Source organism: Bactrocera dorsalis, chromosome 2 (assembly GCF_023373825.1).
Source record: "Bactrocera dorsalis isolate Fly_Bdor chromosome 2, ASM2337382v1, whole genome shotgun sequence".
Taxonomy (NCBI): Eukaryota; Metazoa; Arthropoda; class Insecta; order Diptera; family Tephritidae; genus Bactrocera; species Bactrocera dorsalis.
Window position 1 is genome coordinate 93,548,870 of NC_064304.1, and position 21,724 is coordinate 93,570,593.

At 36.5% G+C, this 21,724-nt stretch overlaps 1 protein-coding gene across 13 annotated transcripts in view; it reads left to right on the top strand.

Annotated features, from left to right (window-relative positions):
• Positions 1–21,724, top strand: part of LOC105230845 (uncharacterized) — a 106,400-nt gene that overhangs the window by 78,568 nt on the left and 6,108 nt on the right. For 7 of the 13 annotated variants that reach the window (XM_049449740.1, XM_049449745.1, XM_049449742.1 and 4 more), the window contains 9 exons: positions 1,655–2,065; positions 2,128–2,468; positions 3,725–6,834; positions 7,866–7,988; positions 12,365–12,548; positions 16,638–16,818; positions 16,887–17,054; positions 17,868–17,999; positions 21,574–21,691. In XM_049449740.1, the coding sequence (XP_049305697.1) occupies positions 1,655–2,065; positions 2,128–2,468; positions 3,725–6,834; positions 7,866–7,988; positions 12,365–12,548; positions 16,638–16,818; positions 16,887–17,054; positions 17,868–17,999; positions 21,574–21,645 (4,722 nt within the window). In that variant the 3' untranslated portion in view covers positions 21,646–21,691. Of the gene's footprint in view, positions 1–1,654; positions 2,066–2,127; positions 2,469–3,724; positions 6,835–7,865; positions 7,989–8,503; positions 8,676–12,364; positions 12,549–16,637; positions 16,819–16,886; positions 17,055–17,867; positions 18,932–21,573; positions 21,692–21,724 lie in introns of all 13 variants that reach the window. The other 6 variants (XM_049449746.1, XM_049449749.1, XR_007421855.1 and 3 more) reach the window with 4 other exon arrangements.

A 21,724-nucleotide genomic window follows, 5' to 3' on the forward strand; every position in this document is an offset into this window, starting at 1 on the left:
CCAAGCATTGAAGGCGTCACGGAAGGCATTCTCCGGAATATCCATGAGAGTCGAGGTGCATGCTACTTCCCCTCTGTCGTCTCAAAATGCTTGCCTTTCATCGGCCTTTCAGACAAGCAAACAAAAAACGTCCGGGGGCCATTTCTGGGCTGTTCACAAGAAACACGGTGAAAGCCAATCGGCTGCGACGTCTTGTCGGGTCCGATTGATCCTTCGTTTAAGTGTCTTGAGGACTTCCACGTAAAGCTTCGAGTTGACGGTTTCTCCAGGAGGAAAAAATTCATGGTGGACGATGCCTTTGATGGCAAAAAAGACAAGGAGCATCGTTTTCACTTTGAATTTGCTCATTCTTCCATTTTTTGGACGAGAAGACGCCGGCTCCCCAAAAAGGCCTGGTGCCACCGAAATACACCACTTCTTGCTAAAGCTGCATGTGGGTAAGCCTGCTTGATCACATCAAACGTCTCTGTCGCAGATTTACCGAGTTTCACACAGAAATTAATCGCTTACCTCTGCTCTAACGAACGCTGCATTTTCGGCTTGCTCCACTCACAGAAACACGTCGCGCGAAAATGTTTGTCCAAGTGCTCGCAGACAACTGACCAGCCGCTCGTTCGTTAGCTAGGAACGCCCTCTACCGAATTTAGTCAGTGCGCGCACGCTCCGAATACAGTCGCGGCCGAAGAAAATCGGTCTTATTACTCTCCGTACAAATCCTGTAATTTCCGACTAAATTTTGTAAGGTTTTTACTATGAACCCACTTTACGCCAAGTCAGGGCTAGGACTTGTCGAATTTTTCGTGTTAGCTCTTAAAATAAGGTTAGATTCAAAAAAACCTCTCGCTCTTTATACTTTACTTTTGAGACCCCAATAAAACCTGAACCAAGGATAGCTATGGTTTATGAGTGAAGATCTGTTATAGCAAGAGGATATTAACAATAGCGATCATAATGATGCTAGTTTGAGCCTCAAATTACGAGTAGATACCAAAAAATGTTCCTAGATGAGATATAGAAAATTATATTTGAAGTATTTATAAACTAGGTAACAAAAGGTTACTTTGTTAAGCAGATATCATCGCTCTCATTAACTGCAGGTGACACTTTATACATTCCAGCCTGACGCACAATCATTACGCCAACGCATTAGAATACTCGCCTTTGCCGCGTCGCTACAGCCTCTGAGTTAAAGCCCACATTTGTATGCCTTTACTAGTAGAGTTTTCATATAGATAAAACTTAAATATCGATACGCTGTTGTAATATAATTTAACTGTATTTAAAGCGAATTTTCAACTACATTTTAGAAGTTTCTTTTGTAAGTTAATGTCTTTATAAGTGTGTAACTATTGATTGCAATTATATACGATTCCTTTAACGTATGCCACACAACCGAAATGAACTTTTGCTTTCTTTTGAATATTTTAGAATTTTCTCAGCCAAGTATTTACTTTTCAGTTAAATGAGAACATTTCTTTAGTTAATAAGTGAGAAACAATTGTCCCCCTGCAACGTGCACGAGTGAGGCGTTTCGCGTGCGCTAAAACGTCTAACTTACCTCATATATGACAAGGCATGTCTCCATAATTCCATTACAATAATCTTTTTATATGTATTTACAACTTTTCGCTGCCGCAACGAATTTTGTCAACAGCAGGTGAACACTGGTTACTTGCGTCGCAATGGCGCCATCACTGGTCCCAGTGGCATGAGCCTCAGCCAGCGCAGTCATTCCGCCGCACCGACCGACAGCTATCACGGTGTGACCGGCAGCGGTCACAGTTATTATCGCAGCAGCAGCCCGCGACGCGGTTCACTCTCGCCGCCCGACGATCGCTACATAGACTATCCAGTGCTTCCAATACACGCAACAGGCGGCTCAGCATACGGGCATTCACTGTCGGGTGGTGCGAGTTCGTTAAGTGCCACCGCCGGTGGTATTCCCTTGGGTGGCGTAGGCGGTGCTGCAATCGGCCCCACTGGTACAGCGCAACAAGGACGCTTCCAGTCGCGTTCCGCTACAGCCACACCGACGGGTTCGCCTAAAAAGCGGCAGCTGCCACAGGTACGCCCAGCAATGATAATTTTACTGATTTTACTCGATTTGTTTCTGCATTTGCATTTTAGGTGCCGCAAACTTCACGCAGCGCCATGTTACGCGATCGCTTGGGTCAAGAGTTCGATGAACGCCCGGGTGGCGGTCGCTTCGGTCGTCATCGCACGCGTCAAATTCATCATCAGGCCACTTACCGCAGCACCGGCATGGGTGGCTGGGAGCGCCACTACACCGGCCTCTCGGACAGCGATCTACAATCGATGGAGGCGCGGACACGACCGCGACACTCGCTATCACCCGATAAGGACTTCATGGGTGAATTTGGCGATTCTGATATGGAGTCGGTGGTGAGCGTGACATCGAGCGCTTTCTCTACTCAATCGGAACGGCCGCGTGGCTCACGTGGACTGAGGTAAGTAGCTGCTTATTGGCCTGCTAGCCGAGCGGCTTTTCCCTTGTATCCCACAAAAAACGCTTTCGTTTTGGTTGCTGTGTGTTTGTTGTAAACAGCCGAGAAACAAAATTTCTGCACCAAAACCATAACCAAAACAAAAAATATTAATATGAAATCGTGCCAAATCATAAAAACCAAAAAGAAAATCAAACAATTCAAATCAGTCGAACAATCAGCCGTTACAAACCGAAATTTGTAAGTTTGGAATTAATTTTGAATCGAAATCAGACACAATTTTGAAGCAAATCCGTACAAAAAATTTACAATATTTCTTTTACACACTTCAGTTTCATTTTATTTTATTTGTGCAAAGCAAAAACAATTGAGTTGTGACAAAATTTGGCTCAAACAAATGCAACCCTGCCAATATTATTAGTTTTTTTTGACACTTCACACTTTTTTCTCGATATGGCAACTTCTGCTGGAAAACAAACAAAAATTTGTTTTCTTTTCTTTATTATTTTTTACATACCTACATACCTACTCTACTCAACTCAACTCAACTCAACCAAACTCAACTCAACTCAACTACTCAACTCAACTAATTCTACTCTACTCAATCCAAAAAATCTACTCTACTTCACTTCAATGACGCCCGCTAATTTTATGTTGAACTGCTTTATATATGCCAACAACAACAAACTACAACTAAAAATGTCAACAAAACAACAACAACCACAACTAAATGTTCAATCGATTACACACAACAAACACAACAACTTTTTCATAATTTCACTACACGAAATGACTGACTGACGTGAACCAACAACAAACAACGTACAAAACACGCCACTTTGCACCGAACAACCGTTACATGGCAATATGTTAAACTTATTTGCATTAATTTTTAACAAAATCCATAATTTTAACTCTTTAACGCAAACGATACGAATTCAACAACAACAAATACATTAACAAAAACAACAAATTCCAACAAATATACAAACAAACAACAATAATCAACTCGTGATGATCCTTCATTGATCATTTTGCATTCTTGCATGCGCATGCGGATTGAAACCACACAAAAAAACAACAACAACAATATTAAAAAAATGTAAAAATACAAAATCCAAACAACATAAAAAATAACCACCACCAACACACACCCGTTATCAAATGCACACGCGGCTTCATGAACATACCGTGAATCGAAATCGAAATTGCAACCACCCAAACCCAACCAAACAATCGGCCCTTCACACCATCAAAAGTTTGCCACGCAATTGGCGCACCTTGTACGGCGCCGACCCAATGCCCGGCAGTGTCCCCACCACCACGCTTGCCGGTCACCATGCACACGCTCGGGGACGCGGATTCTTTGAGCGCTACCGCGCCAATACGATCGAGGTCGATGATTGTGATTTTTTATCAACCAGCTTAACGGGCGCGCCATCACTGTACGGTATGGGGCAGTCGCCGCCACACCTCAATACAGCGTCACAACAGATGTTGTTGCTGGAGCAGTTAGAGCAGCTGCAACAGCTAGCCGAACTAGCAGCTGCTGATTCACCGCCGAACACGGCTACTTTGGTGGCGGCATCCAATCCACACAATATCCTCAGTACAACCGCAACAAATCACCTATTACCACCACACCGACAATTGCAACCGCAACAACTGCAACAATTACAACAGCTACATGAACCAACACAACTGCCAAGCCAACTCGTCATGACCGGCAATAGCGGCAATTTAGTAGTGGATCCGTATATGCTTGATGGAAGCACTGAGCCGGGTCTGTTGTTAATGGAGCCGGCGGGCGTAACGGTGATACCGCCTACACCACCATCCACATTACCGCCGCCGCTGCCGCCGCCAGCGCACACTGTCAGCACACAATTGCAACAGCAGCAACAACAACAACAGCCATCACTTTCACATCCACAGCCACATCCCCATATATTTCATCCACATCAATACTTACCTCACATACCGGATTCCATACATTTCCCAGAGTTTCTAACTCATGCTGCCGATTTCAGTCCTTTCGCCGAAAAGTTATTTCCACGTGATAGCTCCTTAGGGTCCAGTAGCCATTACCCATTCTACGATCATTTACAACGTATCACCACGCCCGTAGTGAATCTATTTCGTCATAGCCCAAGCTCTACACTAAGTACACCGACTGCTGCTGCAGTCAATTCTCCGCATCAGCACGCCCATTCCGTATCATCATCGCCCTCATCGTACATTGCCTATGTGCGCGATCATTATGACAATACATGCAGTCACTGCCAAAACGGCAGCCAGCCGGTCGTACTGTCGACAAATGCTGCACTCACCACACCCGGCATAGCCATAGGCGCTTGCGACAATCCATTTTGCATTGCTGAATCCCATCCACATCCACAGCATCATCCGGTCGCCTATCCTTATACAGCCGAACAACTGCTACGTAGACCGTCATTGTCCATGTATCAGCCATCGTCAGAGCCTTCACTGCCAACTATGGATCCGGCAATATGCGGCGAATGTGTGGATCAGCATTTCGTGAGCGGTCTTACCGCACCACAAATTGACTTGGGCGCTGTGCCCACCTATCACGTACATACCCCAACGCCAACGGCGCACAAAAAGGCCAAGTCCTCACTGGCACCGCCTCCTCAACTGCCCACACAATCGGTTTTGCGCCTGTCGCGCCAATTAAGCGAAGATGCACTTGTAACGGCTATACCAATTGCCGAATCGAAAGCGCAGCCTACTTCAATATTGAAAAAACCGAAAGTTGGCGTACCAACGGGCACATTAGATCGGCGAAAAATGTTTCATGAGGGCCAATCACGTTCACTAGATTACGATGATTTGCACGCGAAGAGTTGGGGCCGTCGTCGCATAAGATACGAAGACGAGATATATAATCCGCCACTGGAGGAGCTATCTCGTCGTTACGGTTCCGAGACAAATATACGACAATCTTATATGGGTGCCAATGTTGATGCAGTCAATCCGCTTAGTCACTCACACTTTCTTGTCACTGACGACAAGATCGTCACTATTACCTATGACTCGGATGTGGGTTGGACGCGGCGCGGTGTTGCACCGTCTGTATTTCACGATCCGCGACGTCGCTTCGATGGCCGCGAACGTAATCATATGTCTCTAAACTTACAACGCACCAATCAGGAAAAGCTTTACGGAGCTGCACTGCCATACCAAAAGCGACGTCGCAATCTGCCGCATCCACCAAGCGCACAAAACGCCCACAATTTCTCACCCGTTGAGGGTTACGATGACGACCCCATGTTAATGGAACCCACCACACATTCGTCAGCTACGCTGCCACCACATAGTGGCGAACCAACATCCATGAACGGTACAGGCTCCGCCGAACGACCGGGACCAATTGGCGAACATCGCGATCAACGTGATCCACGCGATGAACGCGATCCGCGTGATCTCAGTCGTTCAGTAGGGCCAGGCTCGTCACCTAGTCAACAACAACGTCATCCTTCATCAATTATCTCCAAACGCAGTAAATCATCAATGGCCACCGCTGGTGGTCATCGTACACGTGTAGAACAGTTACAGCATGAATCGGGCAGTGATCGCAGTAATCTCGTTAGTATCAATGACCAACCCGAATATTTCGAATACGATGATTACGGTGATCCCTATATAGACTCGCACACTAGTCGTAATTATGCAACAACAACAACAAATGCAAGTAGTAATAGTTTTGTTAGTAGTGGTGGTAGTGTTAGGCAAAAAGGGAAAGAAGTTTCATACGGCGCGGAACAACAGACGAAATCTAGTAGTGGGAGTGGTAGTGGTGGTGGTGCTTCTTCTACTGCTGCTGCTGGTAATATCGTCGTCGGTGGTAATATTTCTAATAATGCTTCTTCTTCCTCTTTTGCAAATTCCCATCATGGTGTCGCTAACTCCACATCACCTAAACGTGCCTCATTGAAACATACAAATACAACTAACGACGCAAACCTAAACGTAAACGTTGACGGAACAACAACAACAACAACTACAACTCCCATACAAACAACAACTACATCCACAAACATCACAACCACATCATCGTCGAATACAACAACAACAACTAATGCGATGGCAACAACAAATTCAACCTTAACAACCTCAACAACAAATCCTGCTGCCGCAACAACAACAACGAATACTGGTGATACAACAACTGCGTCTGGCGATGCCGCTGCCACGGATGATGCCGATGCGCCGCTTGACGTCATCGATTGGGATGCCATCGACGCTATGCTGGACGATGACTTCAGTGAATACGACAAAGACAAAAACGGTGGTGGTGAGGAGAAGAAGGACGATGCCAACTTTAGTCAGAGTGTTGATGAGAAAGTTGGTAAGCTAATATGTATGTCGATGTGTATGTACTTTCCTGAATGTCGTGTAGATGTAAATATAAGTGTGTGCGTATTTAGCATTTAGTATGTGTTTTTACTTATATTCCAACTCATAAATTATATGAATTAAGCAAAAACTGTTAGCTATTAAGATTTATATGTAAGCGATCCAAAAGCTTCTTCTTTTCGACTCCCGGATCCAAGAGTTCATAACAGAAGTCAGAAGTAGGTTTCGCACTTTGGCACCAAAGTTTAACTACCTCCTTTGTCCTTTATTTTTCCACTTTTATGGGACATAGCTTTTGATTTGCTGTTAACGTAAATGAACTAAGCCCTGTTTTTAATTCAGTCTTAATCTAAATCAAGCAAATTTGATTGATGTGTGATTCCGTAGCCCAGCAAAGCTTTGACCTTTGTAAATATCTGTATAAAATTGAAGCGGTTCATAAGTCTCATACAAACTCTTACCTCAAACACAGTTTTAATAAGGCCTATGTAACACAAATTGATATTTTATGACCAGAATAATTCTACATTGAAGCTATGACAGATGAAATAGTTAGGGATTTCCAAGATTTTTACAGATATGTCTTCATGGAATCTTTCCTTTCATTCTCTTCAACTATTCAAAGACCGAAATTGTTTGTATACAACAAAGTTAGGTATACTCGTATAAAGCATTTATGCAGATAATTCCGCTGCAAAGACTCTTGAAATGTTACCCAACTAGAAGGTCGTCTTCCAAGACTTCCAAACAGGACCACAGTCTGGTTAAGAATAATTTATGGTCTAGTACCTCAGAATTGACAAAACTTTAACAATTTCATCAAAGCCTTCTTTGTAAAGCCTTTCGAAGTCACCGCCATTATGAAGACTAATGTTTTCGAGCGCCAAAATTTAATTGCATTTATTTCCAATTTTTTTTTTTATTTTTTTCTATATCGTAGTTGTATACTCGATGTTTTTGGATACTTCTTTTACTTAATATTAATAATTTGTAAACTAACTAATCCTATGATTATTCCATCAGATGGCAGCTTATCTGATACAGCAACAGATCGCAAAAAGGGCGGCGTTGAGCAAGAGCGCTCCCCCAAAGGCGGCAGCGGTATGGGTAAAAAATCCAACTCCACCTCGCAATTATCGGCTACAGGTAAGAGCACGCCCAGTTTAACTACCGTTACACGCTTATACCTACATATTTCAAAGGTTTTCTCTAGCAATTTAGTAAAAAAAAAATCATACAACATTCATACTAACCATTTTATAAAGTTCGAAGATGATATTCATGCAAATTTTATTTAATAATAGCAAGCAAAGTTATAAAGCATTTCAAGACAGTCTAAATTTTTACGAACACAACGCCATTAGTTCGTACCTTTGGTTCGACATTTTCATTTTCACCTTCATAGTATTATATTCGAATTCATTACTTTTTTATTTGGCAACACTGTCTTTCTGTTTCCATTATACAAGTACATCATTTTATACACACGCTAGTATGTGTCAAAGTGTAAATACTACGTAATTTATAGTCACATTTAAAGGAATGACATTAAAAAGAGAACATTTGCATACAAGCTAGTTGATTTTCTGGCAAAGTTCATATCAAATTAAGACAAGACATTTTGAAATTACCAATTATCAATGTACATACCATATATAAAGGTCGTAAAAGACGTATGGGCTTTGGAAAGAAGGGTAAGAACTCATTTACGGTGCACCGCAGTGAAGAAGTTCTGCCAGGTGAGATACGTGGGGCGCTGTCGCGCGGTTCGTCATCTGAAGCCGATGGCGGTGAGGCATTAGCTGATGGCGGAGCCGGCACTGGTGGGGACAGGTTCGCAAAAATCTATTGCTATTTTCGTTTTTATCTCTCTTTCTCTCTCTCTCTTTCACACACCTTAACTATATATTTATTTCTATTTCGATTTATTGAGTGCTATAGTTTATTAGCAAATTTTGTTTCGAATTTAATTTCAATACTTATGTTTTTTAAGATAATTTGTTTTATAAATAATAAAAATATATACTTGAAAGTAAATACGAAAGCGCTCACGTAAAGATGATAAACATTACTACTATGTTAAAGAAATCGTTTAGGACATATTACATACACAAAGGGTGCTCACAAGGTGTGCTGTTATTGATTAACAACTAAAAATATAAAAACAACTAAAGATGTGATCAAAAGAAAAAACCAAAAAGCCGCTGCAGCAAAATTTCAGAAAAATTTTACAGTTTTGTACTTAAAAAAAATCGAAAAATCTATATTTTTCGGTGTTTTTATATGCATTTGTAATTTTTAGACACCTTGTAAGTTCGCCTTTACCAGTTATCCCCTCTGTATACCACAAACAATATTGAACTAAGCTTTAACTCCCGAAAGCTTGATGTTAACGAAAAGTATTGGAGCCTCAATACGTTCACATTTCACCACACTTCTACTGTAAATAAACAACAATACATGTATGTATGTCTATATGTACACCAAAAGCTTATTAACTCCCTCAAAAGCTTGGCATGCCGCGTTTAAACAACAGCTAGCGTCGCAAACCAAACATTAAAAAGCGAAACCAACGAAATAAACGCGCGTACGCAGCACATGCTAATGAAAGCTCTTTTTCATTCTATAAAACAAATGAAAGCTCTACACAAAACGAGCCTCCTTACCCAATTCTTGCAATTTAAATTAATAATTTAAGTTCCATATAATTTAACGTCCAAAGTCGATACGTATTTTTAGGCTCTTTCTGCTATTCAAATAAAATGGCAAACAAATATTGTATGCGTTTCAAAGCGAAAGCTTTTCAAGCTTTTGCTCTGCCAAATTCGCAAAATGTAAAACATGATGTTTTTGAAAAGCTTTCGCATTTGAAACGCAGCTCTTACAACAACTTACGCTTCATTCTGTTAATTAAGCTTTCATTATGTGATTTTGCCCTGCATTAAGCTGCATACGATTTGCTCATTTTCAATTCATTAGAAAAGCATTCAAGTTTAATATTATAGTATTAAAAAAAAATGTTTTCATTTCATTAGTAAAATGCTGTAGCTAGTAGTTCAAATTCATAGTTTATTTGTGAAGCGTGCCATTTCGCCATTGCAGCATCACATGCATTTCTTTCTAGAACGGCCTTGCTTTCTTTTTCAACAAATTACATAAGTTAATAACATTTTTCTCACTTAACAATAATAACTTATAATTAATATGTATTAACATTAAAACCGCATTACATTAGTTGAAGAGTTTGCATGCTTTTAAACGCTTTACAAGAAAACCTAACCTTAAAACGCAAATAGAAAAAACTTTCAGGCTATGAATTCGAAGGATGTAGGTGATTTATAAAGAACACGGTAAGCTCGCTTTATGCATTAACTTTCTTCACAACGGATTGTGAATAAAGTATAAAAACACTAATAATTAAGAAGTATTATCAAATGTACTAAACGATGAACGATGAGAGCAAAATAACGTAAAATTTAAAATATTTTGAAATTGCTTTGCGAATTTTATTGCATTTTGACATCTTTCTATATCAACATTAGTTTTAAGATATTTACTAATATACCAATACATACTATACATTTATTTATGTGCGAATCTGCACTTTAAAGCTACCACAATCCAACGAAGTAGCGCGATTCAAAGAAGCTGGGATTTAAGCATTGGCCTCTTCAAAATTCTCATAGTCTCAAAATTCATATTTAACGTACATATACTCAACAAAGAATGCCTAGAACCGCACATAAGATTTGATTCCTGTTATGCGATTATTAAATATTTATTCATACTATGGTATGAAGTACACAGAGATCACTTGTACCTGAATTGCTTTAAAAAAAGCAAATAAAACCGTTGAACAAAACTTTCAGATCAGAGCAGCAGAAGTGAGGATATTTTAGCAATATGTGAGGGATTTCAACGTTTGGAAACTTTAAAGCTATTAATATATGAAATTGTATATTTTCTGACTTAAAAGAATATGTAGACAATTTTGTTGTGCTGTAGAAACTCTACACTACGACCAATGTAAAATCGGTAATGTTCCTCAAACGTAAAAAATATGTGAGAGACTTAGTTATTATACAACTAAAATTTATAAATTCCAACAGAATACTCTTTATAACAAACAAAATATTTTTAATTTTTTGAAAACGACTACTCCGCTGGACCTTTGCTGCCTTTAATATTAAAATATTTTCATTGTATGCGCTTGCTTTAGGTTCCTTGGGATCTAGGCTTATCGAACACTACGCGAATTCCTTTTGTTGCATGCTTTGACGAATTACTGAGAACTCTAATGTTTATCATCTATTACTATTGCCAATTTATTATATTTTCTTTTGTTCCTATCAAGTATACTTCACAATATTACGTAATCAAATTTAACTATAGTATACCATATACTTATATGCAGGGAGACATAGAAGGGCGCTCATCTCGTACTCGCTTACACTCCAATCCACTCCACTCACTCACTCGTACACAACCAACACACTCATGCATATCTACGTATGTATGTATGTAGGTGTGACCTTAGAGGCAAAATTTTCCACTGGCATATTGTAGAGAATTGCCAAAGATTGGTCGACAAAAGTAGTTGTAATAAATTGTCTAATGGAATTGGTGATAATTGATAATAGAAAAGTATTGGCTTGAGTACGCTAAGGTTACGCCGAATAAAAAGTTTTAAAAAATATAATTAATTTTCAGGTTGTTCTTTGCTTATACTAGCTGAAATATGTATTCAATATTTTTACTCTGCGATTTTATAATCCTTGTACTAAGCATTCAAATGTTATCAACTATTTATTGACAATAAAAAATTCCAATAATTTTTTTTAACATTTTTTTTTTCTTAAAGCATATGTATAACAAATAATTTCTTAGAATGCAAGTGTAAAAATTTCTTCATTTATTTCAAACTGCTTTTCATGCTTTAATTTGCGCTGTTCTCTGTCCACTTGTTTTATAATTTTTCTTTTGAAGTACTCAAATGTTCGTAATTACATTTTGGTTTTGTATTTTCAATACAATTTTCATTACGTTTTTGTACTTTTTTTTCTTTTGTAAATTTTGTTGGTCTCCCTTTCTGTCGAATACATGTCCGAAATGGCAGTGTGTGTACAAAGATATAAATACGTTGGCGCCTAAATGTATGCATATCTACTTGTGTGATCGCAGTGATCCTGCACAGGGGCTTGCTTGTGTATTTTGGAAGCCCATTTGCATTATGGCTGTACTTACATACTTATATAGTGCCTGCGTTTCTTGTATGTACATACCTATTTACAAACAATAAAAATAACAACAACCACACGCAGTGTTAACCAAATATTCGAACTGTAAAGTAAATTTATAGTAAAGAGTAAAGCAAAGGCGTGCAACTACTACAACAACATGAGAAATTTGAGGCAGCTTAGCTTAAACGGCATTTAGCATAATTTTGCATTAGAATAGTACCATCACACATGTCTAATCAGTGTTAATCATTCAATGTCTTCCTACCAATCCCGTTAATGCAGACCAATATACGGCTTCATATAATGCAGCAGCCGCTTCCAATGCATCTCATCATCATCATCATCTTCGCCAATCGCGCGGTTCTGCCGGCAGCATACAACGCTCTGTGGAGGTGCCGCCCGCAGCATCGGCCACGCAATACCGCACCGGAAGCATACATTCCATATCCACCTCTGAGGGCTCATCGTAAGTGCAACGTCTACTGCGTGGTGCGCACGCAATCGATATTGATATACAAAAAAAATGAAATTATAATAAGAAATATCGAAATTTTACTAGTAAAATTTCTTTCGTGTAGTTGCATTTCGCTGTATATAAATTTAACAGATTATCGCATGAGTACACTCCACTCTTTTCATGAAATAAAGGAAATAAAGAGAAAGCCTCCTGGCCTGCAACTACATTACCATTTATATTGAAAAAAATTAAAAATAACATAGCTACATAAAATACTTTAAGAATAACCAAAATATACCTTTGAGCACACATTTTTAATTCCAACAAATTCAATAACGACTTAAAAGTACAAAATGTTAAAATAAAGCTAAAAGGACAATGAAAAAAGTGCTAACCTTTACTACATTCACATTCTTGGAAACATTTTAAGCATACTTTCAGGCGCATAAGTTTTGGAACGACATTCCTTTACCATTTCGAAGCATAGAGATTAAGTAAAATGGTATGATTAGTAAATAAAAGAGTTGGGTGTGCTTCTGAAAAAAACAAAACAACAAAAACAAAATCTTGTTATAAATGTAAGTGAAAGTGAGCCTTGCCTTTGCTGCTGCCTGACTGCGAACCACTACATCTTTCCTCGCTGTCAGTTGCTCTATTATCGTTCATGTTTATTTATTATTTCTTCCCACATTCTCTACTTTCGCTTACGTCTAACTATCGCCTCCTACTGCTTCATCTGTGCCCCATTTTTATTCAACTGCTCCGCTTCTCGCTTTTTCACTTTTTTAATTTTCGCTCTCTGTCCTACTTCGTGGTCGCAACGTGCAGCGGCAATCAGCACGAAATTGAATTGCGATTCTCTATTCGTTGTGTTTCAAATATTTTTCCAAACTATTTCTGTGCTTTTGTGTAATTTAAAGTGATATTTGTTTCCTATATTTGCGGTGAAATTATTTATAGTTTTTTTTTATTTAATCTACAAAAATTGTGTGTATATATTTCTGTGTTTATTAATTTATTAACTTTTTTGTTATCTTTTATATAATTGTAAAAAGAGATTTCTGCCAATATCTTACGCATTTATGTATATAATAAATGTATACAGGTTTAGATGTGTGGACTTTCAGCTTTTTCGTAATATTTATGCTTAATAATATTCTTATGATTTTGCATGCCTATTTTTACTTCTTTTTTCTACATATGCAAACACTTTTTTATTGATTGAAAACATAGCTAACCTTTTATATCATAAGTAGCAACTCGTCTGATATATTTATTTATCACTTAAATATTTTATTTTTTTAAATCATAAGCCTTATTCGACTATATAAGTTATCTTAATATAACTAATATTATAATATTCAAGCGACAACACATAGTTCATGCCATTCATATCTTCTGCTCAATTTATACTCAAACTTCGGTATTTTAAATTAAATTTTCGAAAACTAATATTAAAATCTGTACCAAACTTATAGAACACACAACTTGACCCAATTTAAGTATTTTATTTGATTTTAACAACACACCGGTTTTGTCGGAAGACCTTATATTTAAGGAAGAGGGGAATCGCATCATCATCAGAATAAATTTTACAACTCAAAAATGCTGTTAAATTATTCTTATTCTTATAAAGGCATAGATGTGATATAGTTCTATCTTTATTAATACCTATTTCTGAAAAGGAATTCTATATTGTAAAACTTGAGAGTTGACTTTGTCACATGATTCTCGAATCTTCAGAACTGACCGTTGACCAATGTATATAAAAAGTGATGCATATCGAGATTCCCCTCTTTTTTAAAGAAAAATTACAGAAACTTTAAATTTAATGGGAAATGTTCATTATCATTCGAAAGAACATACTTTGCCATTTATTTTTTCAAAATTATCACTTTCAAATCTTGGCCGCGGCTATGCTTCAGATGGTCCATCATTTAAGTACAATTTTCGATGACTTGTTCGTTTGATCATTAAGACTGGTAATTGGCGAATGACATGCGTGATGTTTTGTTCCAAGGCCTGAATCGAAGCGGGATTGTCTGCATAGATTTAAGACCTTACATAACCCCACAGAAAAAAATCCACGTTCTTAGTGGCCAATCGACCGGCCTTAAACGCGAAATTATCCGATCACCGAAGTGTAAATGCGTTGATTGGTGCGAGTAGTGAAAAGTAGCGCTGTCTTGTTGAAACCAAATGTCGCCGAGATCACGGGCTTCAATTTCAGGCATCAAACAATTGTTTATCAAGGCGCGATAACGGTCTCCATTGACGGTTATTTTTTCACTGGCAAAATTTTTGAAGAAATATAGGCCCATGACTCCACCGGGTCACAAACGATACCAAACCTTTTTTTCGGGATGAAATGGCAGCTCTTGAACCTCTTCATGTTGCTCTTCTTCCCAAATATGTCAATAGAACAAAATTTGAAAAAGATGATTGTTAATATCCTCGAAAGCCAAAAGGTCGCATAACATTTTACTCTGGCAGTCACAATTGTTGGACATAAACTTTTGCTGAGTTCAAGGTTCTATTCAGGGCTTTAAGCACTTCAACAGCATAACAGTTGAATTGAAAAGTCTCCGGCCTACCATTGTAAAACACATTTTTTGGACAAAATTGCTTTTTTTCACAAAAGTGATACACTCATTACAGCATAAGAATCTTCCAGTCGTTCGATACCATTTTTGTAGTACGATTTACAGTGGCGAGCAAAATTGAGTGCATGTTCACGACGCAGACTTTCGTCGCCCATAAAATTATAATCACACAAGCAAATCCAAAAATCTTTTTTGTATTACTTTTATTGTTTAATTCTTAATGAATTCTAAGTAAAAATAATGATGATGGAGATGAATTCGAAAGAGACTTAAAGTAAAAAAGACAAATAACCGCATATTCGTGATCACTTCGCCACATTTTCAACCAATATCGTGCCGCAACCACCGCATTCGCCTGATTTACCTTCGTGTAACTACTCGCTATTCAGCAAATTCACATGACCACTCCGAGGACACCGTTTTGACTCAATTAAGGATATAAAAGTTGACTCGAAGAAGGCTCTGATGGCCATCACGACGGAGGATTTTTTCAAGTGCTATGATGACTGGAAAATTCGTTGGCATAAGTGTTTTGTATCGAGAGGGGATTACTTACTTTGAAAGAGATGAAATGGACAAAATTCTCCTTTTAATTTTATCGCAGAACAAAAGCTCATTGAGAAATATTTTTATTAGCATAATTTTATTACTTCTTAACTACGGCATTTAGTTTTTTGATCTCTAATAAATGAATATAACAGTCTGTTCTATTTAAAAAAAAAAAAATAAAATATTTCTGCACAATATTATAGCTCAACTGCTTCATTTTTATTGTGGAAACATTTTAAACTAATTTCCTAAGAAAAAAAAATATATATACATTACATCTAGAAACAGTATTTATTACTAAGCATGCATTCTAAATTTTTCCCTATATTTCCAATATACATGTATACTATGTCTTCTCTACCACCAAATAAAGCAACTTTTTGAGCACCTAAGGCACTTGACTATGCAAATTTATAAACGAATTATTCCGAACTGACTTAAGATTCTGGAAATGCATGCTGTGGAACAAAGTATTTGATAGATTTGTTCAAATTCCAATGAAATTTTTAAAAATCTTCAGCACCACCACAACTCACCATCTACATCACCAAAATATTGTATGCCACAACCAGAATAAACTTACAAATACTCGTATACTCACATATGTTTCTCTATATCTCCCTGTGTATAACTGGAACTTGTAAAATTGATATTGTATACTTGCTCTTCAAATGTTATTTAAAATATTATACATATATGAATATTTTTTATTTTAAACATTTCTCAATTCTCTATTTTATTGTATTTGATGCAATATTTATTTGTGTATTTACATGTATGTATTTAAATACACACACACACTTTGCACCCATTAATTATTATAATAGACTACAAGTATCAATTTTCTCTCTTCCAACGTGTGCTTGAAAAAACACATATAAAAAATATATGAAAAAAAATTTGAAAAAAATATCCAAAAACGCCACGAAAATTGCGAAATGTACAGATTTTCACCATCGCTGCGTGGCAACGATGGTCAGCTGTCAGAGTTTATAGACGGTTTGGGGCCCGGTCAACTGGTTGGGCGGCAAGTGTTGGGCGCACCATCGCTGGGTGATATACAGTTATCAATGTGCCATCAAAAGGGTTTCTTAGAAGTAGAAGTTATACGTGCTAGAGGCTTACAGGTACAGACACAAAAAAACAATTTATTAAAAAAACATTTAATATTGCGAAATTCTTTTGTATTGCGCAGCAAAAGCCAACGTCGAAAATGCTTCCCGCTCCTTATGTTAAAGTATACTTGGTTTCTGGCAAACGTTGCATTGACAAGATGAAAACTTCGACGGCAAGGCGCACATTGGATCCGCTCTATCAACAACAATTGGTATTCAAGCAGCCATACCAGGGATGCATTCTGCAGGTAATTTTACATTTTACAGCTCAAAGTTAACTAAATTAGTTTTAGTTAATGTAAACTCAGTTTTAGTGTACCCAAAAAAATTTTAGGGGGGGTTCGAGTAAGAACTAAGAGCTTATTTAAAATGGCTTAAGGGGTTACATGGATTTCCTCGGATAAAAAACAGACCTTTTTCAAAATTTTTTTCGCTCATATAAAAAATGAAATATTTTATAAGAATTTTATATTATTACAAAAATATACTATTAACAAAAATATTCTGAAATTTTTGAAAAGATATATTAAATTCGGTAATTTCGACGCTATTTCTGGTGACCCATCGGAAAAAAAATGTGACTGCGTTGTTAGGATAACTCCTTATAGGAACATCTAAAGCTAAAAAAATACGTGTTTTAGTAAAAACCTTAACTTAAAACTTGAAAGAAGGAAAAAAACGCGTTTAACGAATTGAGTGACAATATAAGTGGGATACAAGTTCTCAAGGCTGTATCTCCGAAACTATTACTCAGATCAACATGAAAATTTAGGACAATATTCAAGAGGTGTTGTAAAATTTAACAAGACAGTAAAGAAATAGATTTTTTTAAAACCTGTAAACCCATGTAACTCCTTAAAGCACATTTGGTTTTGTCGAAGTCAAACACTAAAAAATATTACAACAAATGGATCAAGCTGCTGAAAGTAACATTTGAAACATAGTGCAAGTTATATATCAGTAGCTAAATCTATGTAGCTATGATACAGCTGATGAAAGAAAGCACATATATTTTGCAGCTTCAATTTTTACTCATACTAATTTTTCTCTCTTTCCTCAAGGTGACCGTTTGGGGTGACTATGGCCGCATCGAGAAGAAAGTTTTCATGGGTGTGGCACAGATAATGCTTGACGATTTAAACTTATCGAACATCGTCATCGGCTGGTACAAACTCTTTGGAACAACCTCACTGGTCAGTTGTCCCACTAATTTAGGTCTATCTAGGCGCTCATCAATTGCATCACTTGACTCACTCAAACTATAGAGCACACAAGCTTTCTAGCAAAATAAAATATACAAAACAAACTCAAGTAGAAAAATTGGCTTATACAAAGAAGTTGGTCTATTTTCCAAAATTTCTTTCAACACCGTTGCAAATTTCAAACAAAAACACTCTGCAATGACAATTATTTTACAAAATTGGACTCATAATTGGATTTGAAATTGCTAACGAATACACGCAACTCAAGAACTACTCATACAAAATATATTGTTTTTGTAGCTTAGGCGTCGGCACAATGCAGCGCAAAATTAAAAATTAACAGTAAATTAGTAATTGCAATTGTTGATACTGCAAACTCTATACTTGAACATTTCACTTGACTTATTTCAATATGCTTACTCTAAACATTATTTGTACTTAATTACTTACTTATATAACCTCTTTCAAATGCTTCGTTATTGCTTGTGTCCACATATTTAGTACTCGTTCTCTACGCTCGAGCTACAAGTAGAAACAGAAAAAACCAATTAAGCAACAACACTTATGGGATTCACTATATTCTATATATACATACACACTTCCTTATATACGAGCGTATAGCATACACGACATGTATATACACTGCACAACAAGCACTCAAATACTCAAATAACTATATCCAATATATGCATAAACAACAACAATACTAAGACTACTTAAATCATTAAATAAACCTTAAAACCAAAAAACAAAAAAAACAAATAATAAAAAATGTAATCCGCAACAATAAATTCGTAATGTAAACTTATAATGGAAAATATAGTTAAAATGTGCAAAATTACCGTAGAGTTCACACTCGTTCAGTAGACATTTCACCGATCGTTTTAGTGGTTTGGCATTGAATCGCTCAACGTAGTTTCTAGGTATGTCCTATCCACCTTTGAAAACATGATAACTTTTCCTATGAAATTTGTATTGTTTTCTTCTTTTTTTTTGATATTTGCATGCTTGGAATGTAATTTAAGCGATTCCCTTTTTTGGCTTGCGCAAACCCCTGCAACTAAATACCTACCATACACTTGATAATATGATTTTAAATAATTTCAGATTACTCGATAAAAATTCAATAGAATTTATTTAAATTTTGGTTCTTTCTTAAACATTTTTTACTTCTTCTCTTTCTTAAACATTTTTTACTTTAATTAAATTACAGAATCAATCTTATAGTACAAAAAGTTAGTTAGTTTAACATTTTGGAATATTTGAATAATCACTTAAATTTGACATTACTCTTAGCATAAAATATGTGCCTACTTTTGTATATATCTAAGCGTAATCTGTAATCCCTCTATCAATGCAAATATGATTAATATTTCGAAGCACCTCAGGTTGCTCATAATATAAAATATTACTTCTGTCCATACTTAGAGACCCTCTATCGATACAAATATAAATAATATATCGAAATCCTTGAGATTCTATTTACTAGTAACCACATTAAATGCTTTGAAAGCCGTATTGTTATTATCAATATTCACATAATGCTAGTGTAAAGTCACTAACTGAAAGATTTAGCTGCCAAACGGCCTAAAAAAGTTATGAGTTGTTACTATAGTGGCATCTACTTCTTCCTTGTATTATATGCCATGCATGACACTCGCCATATCTTACAAAACCTTTTTCTCGAACACTTGCAAACACTTCGGCTATCAATGAGTTCGTTGGATTGAGATTTTCCCACCCAAAAATACTTACAGCTTTTTTCTCCGCTAAACGGATTAAAACAAAAAATAGAAATATTTAAATGATATCAAGAGCTTTTCGTTAAAATATTTTACTTGAAGACCCATAGTTTTTTTCGAAAGAAAATAAATAAATTGCTCCATTTCTCTGCTCTGCGCTATTTTCCTCACATTAAAGTCGTATTTGGTTTAGTTAGGGCGCTCCCATACCCGTTTTCACAGACTTTTATTTTTTTCTAAAATGTTCCAGGCGATTTATTTACATTTTAGATTAATCTTAAACCAAGCGGCTTACTTTATAGCTTAAAATGTTCCTTACTACAAAAATCGTCATAAGCCATACGAATGGCCTATAACGCAAGACGATGTAATTTTAATGCCATTTTTCACTGCAATTCTTAGTACTCTCCTATCTTTTAGAGAAAAAAGTAAGAGTTCTAATATATTTAAGCAATTTCTAAATACCAGATCGATTATTTAGAATAGTTTTCATATAGAAGACTACAGTCTGATAATCTACCATCCCCTTACCTACAAAAAAGAAAGAAATTTTAAAATTTAAGTGTACTTCCTAAAAAAATATCTCAGTAGAAACTATATATTCTAAATATTTTTATAATTTTTTTTTATTATTTTAAACAACTTCATTATTTTATACATCTACTGTAAACAATTACACTTAACAATTTTAAATTGTAGTTAAAATCCAATTACACACATAACATAGCTTCAAATCAAAAAAAGTCAAAAATCTAATATGTAGAATAACGGCGACATTCATCAATAATCTGACAAATCAATAAACTATCTGTACATAATTTAGTCAGCAAAAGCTCAAATACTACTGTCATAGCTATAAAACATTTAGTCTGTATATACTTCAATTAGTGATTTAGCGCTAACTAATATACAAAGCTGCCTTCGATATAAGAAAGAATCCCCTGTAAATTGTAAATTGGAAAGAAACCTTACAATATCAGATGAATTTATGCCTCTATTCACCGAAAGCTACATAGCACATACTTGTATAGGCTCTAAAACCGCTACGTATATTTGGGAATAAAAGTTCGAAAAAAGCTTTCAGCTATCACGGTATTTAGTACCATTAGCGATGATACATTCTTTCAAAGCACGATCCAAAAAAAAAATTTAATTTTTCATACATATTCTTCCAAACCGATTTTGAAAGCGCATGAAAGCAGGTTCACATGAACTATGCAATATAGAGTATATTGAAAGCTTTGGAGCTTTCATTCAAATGAATCATATTGTTGCCCAATCAATCAAGGTAAAACCTAGTACACCAAAAGGCACTCGTTGCTGCGACTTTTACTCAATTGTGGTAATCAACCAAAAACATATGTATATAATGTAAACTAATATGTATATACGAGAGTAATAAAACAAGTCTTCTAATGCGACATCCGCTGCCTCGAAAATGAACAGTCCAGAGTAACGCAATAGTATGTTAACTGTTGTGGAGCTTTTTGTCCGTACTAAACACAGCTTTTTTAAAGCTTTCCGAAAAAACGTTTGGTTTCATTCGTAGCTTGAAAGAATGTATGTACATATGTAAATAATATATACGCTAAATAAGACAAAAAATATTCGGCTTGACTGCACATAGACAGAGTTTATAGAAGCGATAGACAGGATATGTTTAAGCATATCAATTTATTAGCATACCAGTAAAAATAAATAAAAAAATAGCGCTCATTAACTGCAATATGTAATCATACTTATAGCTAGTTTTCAAATGAAATAAGAGAGTGCTCACAAAAGCACAAAAAGCTTATTAAAAAGTTTCGCAATTCAAAACCTAGGGACGTCCCATTGTTTGGCCCGGTGAATCGGTCATACTCGAAGAGGAAGGCGAAGAGATGCAGGTGAACTAAAGTGGCTACAACAGAGCCAAAATAAAAGCAACCACTACATGGCGAAGTAAGTGTGAAGTGCACGTTAAAAGTGAAAATA